Source organism: Podarcis muralis, chromosome 16, assembly GCF_964188315.1.
Source record: "Podarcis muralis chromosome 16, rPodMur119.hap1.1, whole genome shotgun sequence".
Taxonomy (NCBI): domain Eukaryota; kingdom Metazoa; phylum Chordata; class Lepidosauria; order Squamata; family Lacertidae; genus Podarcis; species Podarcis muralis.
The window spans coordinates 923,106-935,522 of record NC_135670.1 but is presented as its reverse complement, the minus strand read 5'-3'; the positions used below and the strand labels follow the sequence as shown (position 1 = coordinate 935,522).

The window sequence follows — 12,417 nt, the reverse complement described above, 5'->3', positions numbered from 1 at the left end:
GAGGGTTAGAATGCAATAGACGTTGGGACACAACATACAGATGACAGATTGGAAGAGGCTATGGAAAATAGATTTGAAATTTAAGGCATGTTGTTCGCTGAAAGAAAATGATATGAAAATGATGTATCGGTGGTATTCGACTCCTACTAAGTTAGCAAAAATGTATAGAACAAGAACCAATATCTGCTGGAAGTATAAAGAAAAGGAAGGAACATTTTATCATATGTGGTGGAAGTGCAAGATAACAGAAACTTTCTGGGAGATGATATATAATGAAATGAAAAAAACTGTTTAAAGTAACTTTTGCTTTAAAAAAAACCCCAGAAGCTTTTCTAGGAATTACATGTACCGAGATCACAAAGGACCAGAAAAGGCTTTTTATGTATGCGACAACAGCCGCATGGACTTTACTAGTCCAGAGATGGAAGGAAGAAACAATGTCAACAGGGAAGAATGGCAAACCAAGTTGATGGACTATGCTGAAATGGCAAAATTGACTGGGAAGCTCAGAAACCAAAAGGACAAGAACTTTAAAAAAGAATGGGGGGGAATTATAATATATCTACGAGACCATTGTAAACAGACGAAAACATTAGCAGGATTTTAACCACACTTGTAAAGTAACAAAAATTATGGATAATTTAGAGGGACAAAATATTTGGATAATGAATTGATATGCAGATATAAATATTAGCATTAGGGCCCATGGAGGGGGTGGGGGGATGTTGCGAGATTCAGAGTTATCTCTGTACAGTGGTATCTCGGTTTACGAACTTAATCCGTTCCAGAAGTCCGTTCTTAAACCAAAACCGTTCTTAAACCAAGGTGCACTTTCCCTAATGAGGCCTCCTGCTGCCGGTGCCCTTCCACTGTTCGGATTCCGTTCTTGGACCGAGGTAAAGTTCTCAAACCGGGACACTACTTCCAGTTTTGCAGAGTTCTTAAACCAAATCGTTCTTAAACCGGACTGTTCTTAAACCGAGGTACCACTGTACAGTCATACCTCATGTTACATCCACTTCATGTTACGTTCTTTCAGGTTACATCCCAAGGCGACCCAGAAGTACTAGAAAGGGTTACTTCCGGGTTTCACCGCTTGCACATGTGCAGAAGCACAAAATGATGTCACACAAAGTGATGAATCACAAGCCGTGTGTGTGCAGACGCACCGCTGCAGGTTGCGTTCTTTTCATGTTGCGAACGGGCCTCCACAACAGATCCCGTTCACAACCAGAGGTACCACTGTATATGGATTTAGAAATGATTTTGTTACATGTTGTTTATTTTTAAAAATTATTTCCAAACAAAAACAAAGAATGCAATAGAGGTTTCACTTGCTAAATTAGTTGGACAAGCTTCTTTGTACGAGAATGACCTAAGCTGGCTCCTTAAGTGTCCCCATCAGCATCACCAAAGAGCGGGCCAGGTTGCGAGAGCTACAACTAAGTGGTGAGGACCTCCAGGCTAATGGGCAGCCATCAAACCTCTGTTTCAAAACCTTCTAGGTCCACCACCTTCTGAGGCTCTTACTATCAGAAAGTTCTCCCTAATGTTTAATTCAAATCTCCTTTCTTGAATCTGTTGGTTGAATCTGCCCTCCAGAGCAGTGGCGTAGCGTGGGTTGTCAGCACCCGGGGCAAGGCAAGTAATTTGCGCTCCCTAACCCGTGGATTTGCGCCCCCTAACCCTAACCCCCAGATGTTGCGGCCGGTGTGGCCGGCCCCCCCTGCACCCCCCATGCTACGCCACTGCTCCAAAGCAGTGGAAGAAAAGCTTTCTCCACTTTCCATGTTGTTCCCTTTTCTGGAATGCTAATGGTTTAATTACTCTGGAGCTGCCCTGAGTTACATCAAAGCACTGGAAGTGCAAGACAGAAATCTTTGCATAGTTCTTTCTGATTTGTCTGCACATGGTTAGAATTTATGGGCAGAATATCCTTCCTGTTAACTGAGCGAGCGCTTTCTCTGAGCCGCCTCATTCAGCTGTAATTTAGCCATCCCCGCTTCCTCTTTCATGACAAACCTCACTCCCTGACTCTCTTCAACAACCTTGACCCACTTCAACAAGCGAGCAAGATTTGCAGAACTTACCAAGGAAGGAGCAGATGAAAGTGCCCAAGAGAAGACAGGCCATGGAGATTTTGCCGGCACATTTCGCAGCCATGGCTGTGCATGTGCTGCAAAGCAAAGTGCAAAACTTTGAGCTCAGGGCTGTGTTTAAACAAATCACAACACAAAGTCAGCAAGAAAGCAGGCAAAGTGTAAACAGGGCTCAGATTGGTCACCTGGGATCAGATGATTAGTCAGTAAAAGTGAGTCAGTTTCCTTGCTGAACTTCTGGCAGTCTGCATAACTCAATGACCAAAGCAGAGAAGAGTCCTTATGAGTCATTGGGTGTGTGTGGGTGTGTGTGTGTGTGTGTGTGTGTGTGTGTGTGTGTGTGTAGCTCAAGGGGGGGGAGTTGAGCAGTTTGTTTATATCTTCTTTCTAGCAGAGACATCACCTTGCCACCAAAGTCCGTATAGTAAAAGCTCTGGTTTTCCCAGTATGGAAGTGAGAGCTGGACCATCAAGAAGGCTGATCGCCGAAGAATGGATGCTTTTGAATTCTGGTGCTGGAGGAGATTCTTGAGAGTCCCATGGACTGCAAGAAGATCAAACCTCTCCATTCTGAAGGAAATCTGCCCTGAGTGCTCACTGGAAGGACAGATCCTGAAGCTGAGGCTCCAATCCTTTGGCCACCTCAGGAGAAGAGAAGACTCCCTGGAAAAGACCCTGATCTTGGGAAAGATGGAAGGCACAAGGAGAAGGGGACGACAGAGGACGAGATGGTTGGACAGTGTTCTCGAAGCTACCAGCATGAGTTTGACCAAACTGCGGGAGGCAGTGGAAGACAGGAGTGCCTGGTGTGCTCTGGTCCAGGGGGTCACAAAGAGGCGGGCACGACTAAACAACAAAAGGAGCCTTAGATGCAACCTGAAACCTGCATTCAATCTTAACTGCTCTTTCGGAAACTGCCATCGCTCAGTTAGCAGAGCATTTGCTGGAGAGCTGCTGCCAGTCCGTGAGGGCAATACTGAGTGAGGCAGACCAATCGCTGAAGAACATAAGCAGGCCTGGGAAGGTGGCGGGACCAAGAGAAGGGCCTCCCCTGGAGACTTGCAGAGTTTCCCTGGCATGAAGCTTCCTTCCCACACATACGCAGGCCGAGCTCAGCAAGATGGGAGTTTCGCAGCAGTCTTGCTCCCCAGCAGATTCCAAAGGGAAACCAGATCACTGAATAGTCACAGAGAGCAAACCAGGCCTTGGAGTGTTTCTCAGACGTGGTTCCAGGGATACCCAGCGATTGCCCACTTTTTCACATATACAGGGAAAGCTCTTTTTTCTTTTTCCAAAAAAATATATTTTTTCAAAAAGTTTTTTTATTGATTTTCCATATTTATCACAAAATGACATAACAAAACACACAACAAAGAAAAACACACTACACTACAATAAAATTAAACACAAAGAAAAATTATTTCTTCAAATACCTAATTCTCCTTACATTGATAACTGACTTCCTCGAATCCCCTCTGACTGAATTTCATTATATCACCCTATATAACAGTTCTCCAAATTCATATTTCTAATTACGTTGATTCCTTTCATTAACTAACCTCTTCTCCTTTATTAATATTCTAATCCTTAATATTTACTACCACATATTCTTATTCTACCCCTAAGCCTATTTATTACTTCCAAGAATTTTCTATTTATCTTATATCACAATATTTAGCTAAATATTCTTTAAATTTCTTCCAATCCTCTTGTATCTCCTCTTCTTTCTGGTCGTGGATTCTTCCAGTCGGGTCGGCCAGCTCCAAAAAGTCCAACATCTTCACCTGCCATTCTTCTATTGTTGATATTTCTTGCAATTTCCAATTTTTAGCTAATAAAAGTCATGCCGCTGTAGTGGCATACGAAAACAGTCTAGCATCTTTTGGGGGCAATTCCATACACAGGGAAAGCTCTTAATGAAATCACCTCTAGCACCTTTCAAAGGACAGCTGTGCTTCAGTTTGCATACTGATTCAGGTAGCCTTTTCTTTAAAAAGAAAAATAGAAAAGCCATCAGCCGGCTGGATGTCAACAATAGTGACTCCTGAGATGCACACCTGAATCAACTCCAAACTTTGTGGAGAGAAGCAGTTCATTGGCAGGGAGAAAGCTACTGCCGTTCTCCATTCTGGGATGCGGGTGGCGCTGTGGTGTAAACTACTGGGCTCTTGGGCTTGCCTATCAGAAGGTTGGTGGTTCGAATCCCCGTGAGCTCCCGTTGCTCTGTCCCAGCTCCTGCCAACCTAGCAGTTCGAAAGCACGCCAGTGAAAGTAGATAAAGAGGTACCACTATGGCGGGAAAGTAAACGGTATTTCCATGCACTCTGGTTTCCGTCACGGCGTTCCATTGCACCAGAAGCAGTTTAGTCCTGCTGGCCACGTGTCTGTGGACAAAAGCCGGCTCCCTCGGCCTGAAAGCGAGATGAGCGCCACAACCCCATAGTCGCCGTTGACTGGACTCAACCGTCCAGGGGTCCTTTACCTTTTACTGTCTCCATTCTGATCCACCTGCAAGGACAGAGAGAAACAGAACAAGCTGTGCAGGACCTGAGCCACTCTAGCATGCAGAACCAGCTATGAATGAACGGAGCAGCTGAAGAACGAAGGATCAGCTATGCAGGACCTGACCGGATCCAGAATGCAGGCCCAGGCGGCAGCTTAGAAAAGGTTCAGGTGACCCAAGTCCATAAATCGAACCCTGGACAGTGTGCTCTGCTACTAGATCAATGAACATCTTCCTTCCACTTTACTCTGTTCTACATTTCTTTTTAAAACGTTTCTGGAAACCATGTCCCACAAATCCAGAAATAGTAAAGTCTGGCCTGTAGGGAAAAAATCCAAAAGGCAAAAACTTTATTAGGTAACGGTAAAGAGACCCCTGACTATTGGGTCCAGTCGTGACCGACTCTGGGGTTGCGGCACTCATCTCGCTTTACTGGCCGAGGGAGCCAGCATACAGCTTCCGGGTCATGTGGCCAGCATGACTAAGCCGCTTCTGGCGAACCAGAGCAGCGCACGGAAACGCCCTTTACCTTCCCGCCAGAGTGGTACCTATTTATCTACTTGCACTTTGATGTGCTTTCGAACTGCTAGGTTGGCAGGAGCTGGGACCGAGCAACGGGAGCTCACCCCATCGCGGGGATTCGAAGTGCCAATCTTCTGATCGGCAAGTCCTAGGCTCTGTGGTTTAACCCACAGCGCCACCCGCGTCCCATAATAACTTTATTAGGCCAACCAAATAAACCACCTCTCTGTGTGTGTCTCTTTCCTGACCTCTGAGGCCGGTGGTGCATATTTATACACACAGATTTGTGATAAGAAGTTTGTTTCGTGTTTCTTTTGGGGGGCTCAGTCCATGTGACCAGTTAAGGCTGAGACAGTTCTGGGCAAGGTTGGCAAGAGTTACTGGAATTTGTGGGAAGTGGCAGTTGCAGGGGGGGGCAATTTGGCCTGAAATGACCATCATGGTTGCTGGACTCCCCACTCCCTCTCAGCCCCAGCAGCCAGCAGGACCATTGGTCAGGAAGCAGGATGGGAACTGGGGTCCATCAATATCTGGAGGGCCCCAGCCTGGCTCCCCCTTCCCCTGCTTGGAAGCCTAATTCTGGGCTTCATTTGCCCTCTTCACTTTTAATTTCTTCTTCAGAAAACTTTGAGGTTCTCCCAAACACTTGGAGACTTCCTTCTGGTTTGGGCTCTGTTCCTATCAGTGCATGCACCACCTGATGGAGGGAGTGAATGAAAAGCACCCCAGTGTTCCGCCTGAAATAAATAAGTTAAGGTCTTATGTATATAATAAAGGTTCATAAATGTACCAAGCAAACACGTCCATAGTTATATAGGCCACACGTCTGAAGCTGCACAGGAGAGCAGCCATGGAGCCATTTTGACTCCCAGGCTGACCAGGTGTTTTCTCTGCAAGCTCCAATGGAAAAGCCTCCTCATTGCCTTTTCATTCACTAATCCTGTCTTAAGGGTAAGTCTCTCTGTGTATGAATAGGGTGAGCCTGTGACTTGGCTCAGAAACTAAGTACTTATCATTACAAAAGACTGGCCAGTCTCCCCAGGGCATCCAATCAAGTGAGCATTAACAGGTCACCTGCCAGACAGGAGGTAAACAACGCACTCAGATTTCTGTTGTAGACCGCCCTTTCTGTGATGTATGTATGATGTTTCTGGGGGTGGTCTTTGACTCCAGGGCGGGCAATTTAAAATGTCTATATAAGGGTGGGCACACCTTTGTTCTGGGTCCTCCTCCTTCTCCTGCGTGTGAGGGGAGCACCCTGTTGCAACAGTTCAATAAAGATCAGGCTTACTAGTTGCTTTGCTTCTCAATATTCTCTGCTTGGCCTCTGTTATTTTCTCCGACCGATGGAGAACCTGCAAAGGACTCTATAAGGGCTCTTGTGTCCCCCATAGGGGAATAAGGGCAGAATTTCGTTTATTACACGCCGCTCTGCAAGATCACCTCACCTGGTCACAATTCTTGTCTGTGGAGGATCTCCTCTTCTTCCTCCGCTTCTTCCCCATAATGAAGCTCAGGGGAGGTCTATTATTCGGCACTGTGGGGTGTAATGAAATACATACAGATCATCTCACTGCATTGACCAGTCGGCCTCCCTAGATCCGCAAGAGAGCAGAGGGGGTGGCCCCCAAATTGTGGAACTCCCCCCCCCCAGAGGTGTACCAAATGCCTTCATGGTAGGACAGAGGAAGCTGCCTTGTCCTACCTCAGACCCTGGTCCATCCAGCTCAATATCACCTACTTGAACCAGGAAGAGCTCTTGAGGGTTTCAGGGAGGGAGTCATAAGTACATAAGAATACAAGAAGAGCTCGCTGGATCAGGCCAGCGGCCCATCTAGCCCAGCATCCTCTTCTCACAGTGGCTGAAACCCACAGTCAGGATCCGTCCTCTCCTGTGCTCTTCAGCAACTGGTCGTCAGAAGCTTTGTTGCCTCCAACTGTGGAGACAAGAGTGAAGCTGTTGTGGCTAGTAGCCATCAATAGCCCTGTCCTCCATGAATGTCTATCATCTCCTCTTAAAGGAATCCATGCTGATGGATGCTGTGGCAGGGAGTTCCATAGTTTGTGTGAAGGAGGGCTGCCTTCTATCTGTCCAGAATCTTCCAATGTTCAGCTTTGTCAGAGGCCAAAAAATTCCAGTGTGATGAGAGAGGGAGAAAACCCTTTCTCTAACCACATTTCCCATGCCATGTACATTTTTAATGAACTTCTATTGTGTTGCCTCTGTCAGTTTGCATTTGGTGTGGTGTTCTGTTTATAGTATGCTTAGTGTTAAGATTTTAGTCTTACTATAAGTTATTGGAAGAAGAAGAAGAAGAAGAAGAAGAAGAAGAAGAAGAAGAAGAAGAAGAGGAGGAGGAGGAGGAGGAGGAGGAGGAGGAGGAGTTTGGATTTGATATCCCACTTTATCACTACCCGAAGGAGTCTCAAAGCGGCTAACATTCTCCTTTCCCTTCCTCCCCCACAACAAACACTCTGTGAGGTGAGTGGGGCTGAGAGACCTCAAAGAAGTGTGACTGGCCCAAGGTCACCCAGCAGCTGCATGTGGAGGAGCAGGGAAGCGAACCCGGTTCACCACATTACGAGTCCACTGCTCTTAACCACTACACCACACTGGCTCTCTCAAAGTTTTAAGTTAAGTGTGCTGCAACTGGGTTTCTTATGGACCATTCTGAATGTATATGGATTTGTGACCATTATGCTCTTTTGCCTTCAGTAGCTTTGCTGAATGAAATACGAATTGCCTCTGGTCTATTTTGGGGGGAATCCTGCAACGTGTTTTAAGTTTTCACTCTGCTAACTATACATTGGGATCTGCTCTGGATCCATATGAGCAGAATTCTTGACAGCCTCTTCCTCGCCTCTTCTCCAAACTAAAAAGTTCCAAATGTTCAGAATGACACTGGCTGCCACTCACAGAATCATAGAGTTGGAAGGCAGGTCTGGTCCAACCCCTGAAAAGCAGGAATACACAACTGGCCTGTACAGAGATCGAACCCACGACCTTGGCATTATCAACAACACCCTCTAACCAACTGAGCTAATGCTGCAACCGTTCTTCATCGGGGAGTTGTTCCATCCCCATCATCATCATTTTGGTTGGGGCCTTTCTAATCTGTCCTTGCAATGGCCTAGGCCTGGCTGTAACCCACCCTGGGACCTTATGGCGAAGGGCAGGTGAGAAGTCTTATGAATAAACAAAAACACGCCTCTTCCCTACCTCTTTCAGACCTTCTGAAAACTATTTGCATGAAGCGAAAACCTGCAGCCGTCATGGCAACAATGAAGCACACCAGAGTCGTCCTCCATTCCCCTGCAATGAACAAACGTTATTCCTTAGGGGCTTCTGCAATCAAAATGCCAGTTTGCGCATCCCAAGGTAAAATGAGGGGATAAAATGATGAAAATAAGCAAATGGGTTCAATTTGCAATCCAAAACTATTAAGTTCTCCATAGCTTTAAACTGAGGGACGCGGGTGGCGCTGTGGATAAAACCTCAGTGCCTAGGACTTGCCGATCGCATGGTTAGTGGTTCGAATCTCCGCGGCGGGGTGCGCTCCTGTCGTTCGGTCCCAGCGCCTGCCAACCTAGCAGTTCGAAAGCACCTCTGGGTGCAAGTAGATAAATAGGGACCGCTTTCTAGCGGGAAGGTAAACAGCGTTCCATGTGCTGCGCTGGCTCACCAGAGCAGCTTTGTCACGCTGGCCACGTGACCCGGAAGTGTCTGCGGACAGCGCTGGCTCCCGGCCTATAGAGTGAGATGAGCGCACAACCCTAGAGTCTGTCAAGACTGGCCCGTACGGGCAGGGGTACCTTTACCTTTAGCTTTAAACTGAAGGGTTTTGTTCTATTAAAATGTTTATAGATTGCTGGACAGGACAAAGCCATCAAAGTGATAAAAACTCAGGAATTTGGTGCACCTTAATGGTGTGAATTAATAACTGTCCCTGCATGGTATGTACGCATTTGGAAATAGCTTTAACTTAGTAGTTCCCAGAGTGGGTGGCAGCACCCCTGGCAGGCTGTGGAATAAGAGGCAAGGGGGGACAAGGGGGGGCACTGAGGCAGAGCTGCTCTGTGTGCTCCAAAGCTAAGCATGTAGGAACACTGAAAACACAAGGGGCTTCAGTTTCGAGAGAACAGGGTGCAAATTATGTTACACACAACAGAATTTCCAGCAAAACACAACTTAAGGTAAAGATAAAGGGACCCCTGACCATTAGGTCCAGTCGCAGGTGACCCTGGGGTTGCGGCGCTCATCTCACTTTACTGGCCGAGGGAGCCGGCGTACAGCTTGTGGGTCATGTGGCCAGCAGGACTAAGCCGCTTCTGGCGAACCAGAGCTGCACACGGAAACGCTGTTTACCTTCCCGCCGGAGCGGTACCTATTTATCTACTTGCACTTGACATGCTTTCAAACTGCTAGGTTGGCAGGAGCTGGGACCGAGCAACTGGCGCTCACCCCGTCGTGGGTATTCAAACCGCCGACCTTCTGATCGGCAAGTCCTAGGCTCTGTGGTTTAACCCACAGCGCCACCTGTGTCCCTATGAATTATATATGAATACTTAAATTTCCCAGGCAGAAAATGTGGAGAATGGGGTAGGGGAACAATGAATTGCTTACCTTCACTTTGGGAAACGCTGGGCACATCAGGTGGGTCACTCTCTGGTGCAGGAACTGTCAAGGGGGAAGTTGCAGCCATCTTATTAATTGCTCAGAAGGATGGACAAAAATGGACGGATTCGTCATGACTTACCAAAGACAGTGAGATTGAATTCGAATATTTCCATCTTGGAGGTGGTGTATGTCACTCGAGATTTCAAAACCCCAGTCTCGTTTTCCTGCAAGGCCTTGATCCGCAGCGTGGTCTCATTAAGCACGTCTAGTCTGTCCATGTCTTTCGGGTTGGAAGTCCTCAGTTGTCCATTCCTGAGCACAGCAAGCTCAAAGGGGGTGCCATTTCGGGGGTGTAAGTCCCATTTGATCCACAGCACAGTTTTCCCAGCAGTTATGTTTAAAGGGAAAAGGACTGGTTTTCCAGCCATCCCAGTAACCTGATGCAGAGGAGCTTTATTCGGGTTAGCAACAGCACCTAATGAAGAAGAGGAAGAAGAAAGAGTTGAGGAGGAGAAGAAGATCCAGAGAACAAGAACGAGAAAATTGAGGAGGAGGAGGAGGAGGAAAAAATCAAGAAGGTCTAGAAAGAAGAGGAAAATCAAGGAGGAGGAGGAGGAGGAGGAGGAGGAGAGGAAGAGGTGTTCCTTGCTCTCTTCTGTCTCTCTCTGCCCCCCCCCCCCCCCGGCAGTGAATGATATTCCAAGGTAGAGTGCTTCTGAACATGAAGGATCTATTCAGCCACCGCAACCTAGTAGCTCCTGAGGCTTTTGAAGAGAGGGGCCCTGGCACACAGAGTCTAACAGCGGCTGTTTTTAGGGAGGATTTTGACCGGGAAAATGGCATATGACAGAGTTAAACTGTTATGTACTGAGTTGAATAGGATCCAAAACACAGCAGTCTGATTGGTCCTAGAACAATAGGGCCCAGAATACAGCAGTCTGACTGGTCCACAGGAGCTACCCAATCCAGCTCCAGGTGGAAGTGAATCCGTGACCTGATTGGCGTGCAGGAGAATCCTGGAATTGGCCAATCACGTGGGGCCCATTGTGTAAATAATGTACCGTATTTTGGGCACCATAACACTCACTTTTTTCCTCCTAGAAAGTAAGGGGAAATGTCTGTGCGTGTTATGGAGGGAATGCCTACGGGTAGCATGCCTATGGATTTTCCTCCTCTAAAAACTATGTGCGTGTTATGGTCGTGTGCGTGTTATAGAGCGAAAAATATGGTATATAAGCAGACATTCTGGGGGAGCTTCCATTCCTCCTCACCACTATGAGCTGAATAAAAAGCACTCTCGACTCTGAGTATATTTCATAAACATATTCCCAATCTTCTTAAGCAGCCCCGTGTGATTGCTCATACATTTTAAAGAAAACCTATCCAGGGAAACCTCTGAGGTGAACCTCTGGTAACTCACCAAAGAACAAGCCGATGAGGACCCCCAAGAGGGTGAGGGAGCCTTCGCTTGAACCTCCCGCACTCATCTTGCCCTGCGGTGGACAGATAGATGCATCAACAACTTTATTGAGGAAGCAATTTGAAGTGGTGGTTCAAGAAACAAGACTTCTGCTTTCCTTCTCCTGCAAAGGCACAAGCGGTGGCACGTGGTGCAAGTCCAGGAGAGCCACTGAGGTGTGGAGGGGGTGAGATTTCCTTCATCACGCTCATGTCACGCTCCATCTCTCCAAACACACTTCCTGTCCCCTTATCACCACTATACAGTACATCCTTTTTTGATGTTACATATTCGCCTGCATTAGGGATGCGGGTGGCGCTGTGGGTTAAACCACAGAGCCTAGGACTTGCCGATCAGAAGGTCAGTGGTTCGAATCCCTGCGACAAGGTGAGCTCCCGTTGTTCGGTCCCAGCTCCTGCCAACCTAGCAGTTCGAAAGCACGTCAGTGCAAGTAGATAAATAGGTACCACTCCGGCGGGAAGGTAAATGGCATTTCCGTGCACTGCTCTGGTTCGCCAGAAGCATCTTAGTCCTGCTGGCCACATGACCCGGAAGCTGCACGCCAGCTCCCTCGGCCAGTAAAGCGAGATGAGCGCCGCAACCCCAGAGTCGGTCACAACTGGACCTAATGGTCAGGGGTCTCTTTACCTTTACCTTATTCGCCTGCATTAGTGACCTACCCAGTCTTTCTTCCCAGCCAGAGGGCAACAGAGCACATTTCTGGCACCTCTCAGGTGGGCACCATTGCAGGTCAGCACTCCCCTTGCCCCCTTCTTGCCTTTATGTACTTCTGAGAAGCCCCAAACGAACATTTCAAGTCAGAACAGAAGCTGGCCAGCGCATGCGAGTCTACAGAAAGGAGTCAGGGCACATTTAACGGACCTGCACCAGAACCAGGGGCAACTCCCAAAGCATACTTGATAACACCTCTACCAGTGGAGAACCCGGCTGTAGTCAAACCAGCATCTGTTCAGGGCTGCCCCAAGTCGACTTACTCTAACCACTTCATGGTAAGTTCCAGCACTTACAGCTGAACCTCAGTTTTCAAATGTGATCCATTCAGGAAGACCGTTCGACTTCCGAAACATTCGGAAACCAAGGCACAAAGGGCTGTCAGCAAATTCATTTGAGAGAATTGAAAATTGAGAAAATTCGACTTCCGAGGCGCGTTTGAAAATGGAAGCATTTCCTTCCGGGGTTTCGGCGTTCAGGTTCCG

At 47.5% G+C, this 12,417-nt stretch overlaps 2 protein-coding genes across 6 annotated transcripts in view; both read right to left on the bottom strand.

The window, feature by feature from the left end:
• Nucleotides 1-12,417, bottom strand: part of LOC114587179 (T-lymphocyte surface antigen Ly-9-like) — a 52,562-nt gene that overhangs the window by 14,799 nt on the left and 25,346 nt on the right. The gene's annotated exons all lie outside the window — the stretch shown is intronic.
• LOC144325846 (uncharacterized) lies at nucleotides 3,388-11,319 on the bottom strand. The gene is made up of 6 exons (XM_077920602.1): nucleotides 11,162-11,319; nucleotides 9,881-10,216; nucleotides 9,748-9,801; nucleotides 8,344-8,436; nucleotides 6,572-6,660; nucleotides 3,388-4,606 (listed from the first exon to the last, which is right to left on the bottom strand). Exons 1-6 carry the CDS (start codon nucleotides 11,226-11,228, stop codon nucleotides 4,577-4,579), a joined length of 669 nt encoding a protein of 222 aa, XP_077776728.1. The 5' UTR covers nucleotides 11,229-11,319; the 3' UTR covers nucleotides 3,388-4,576.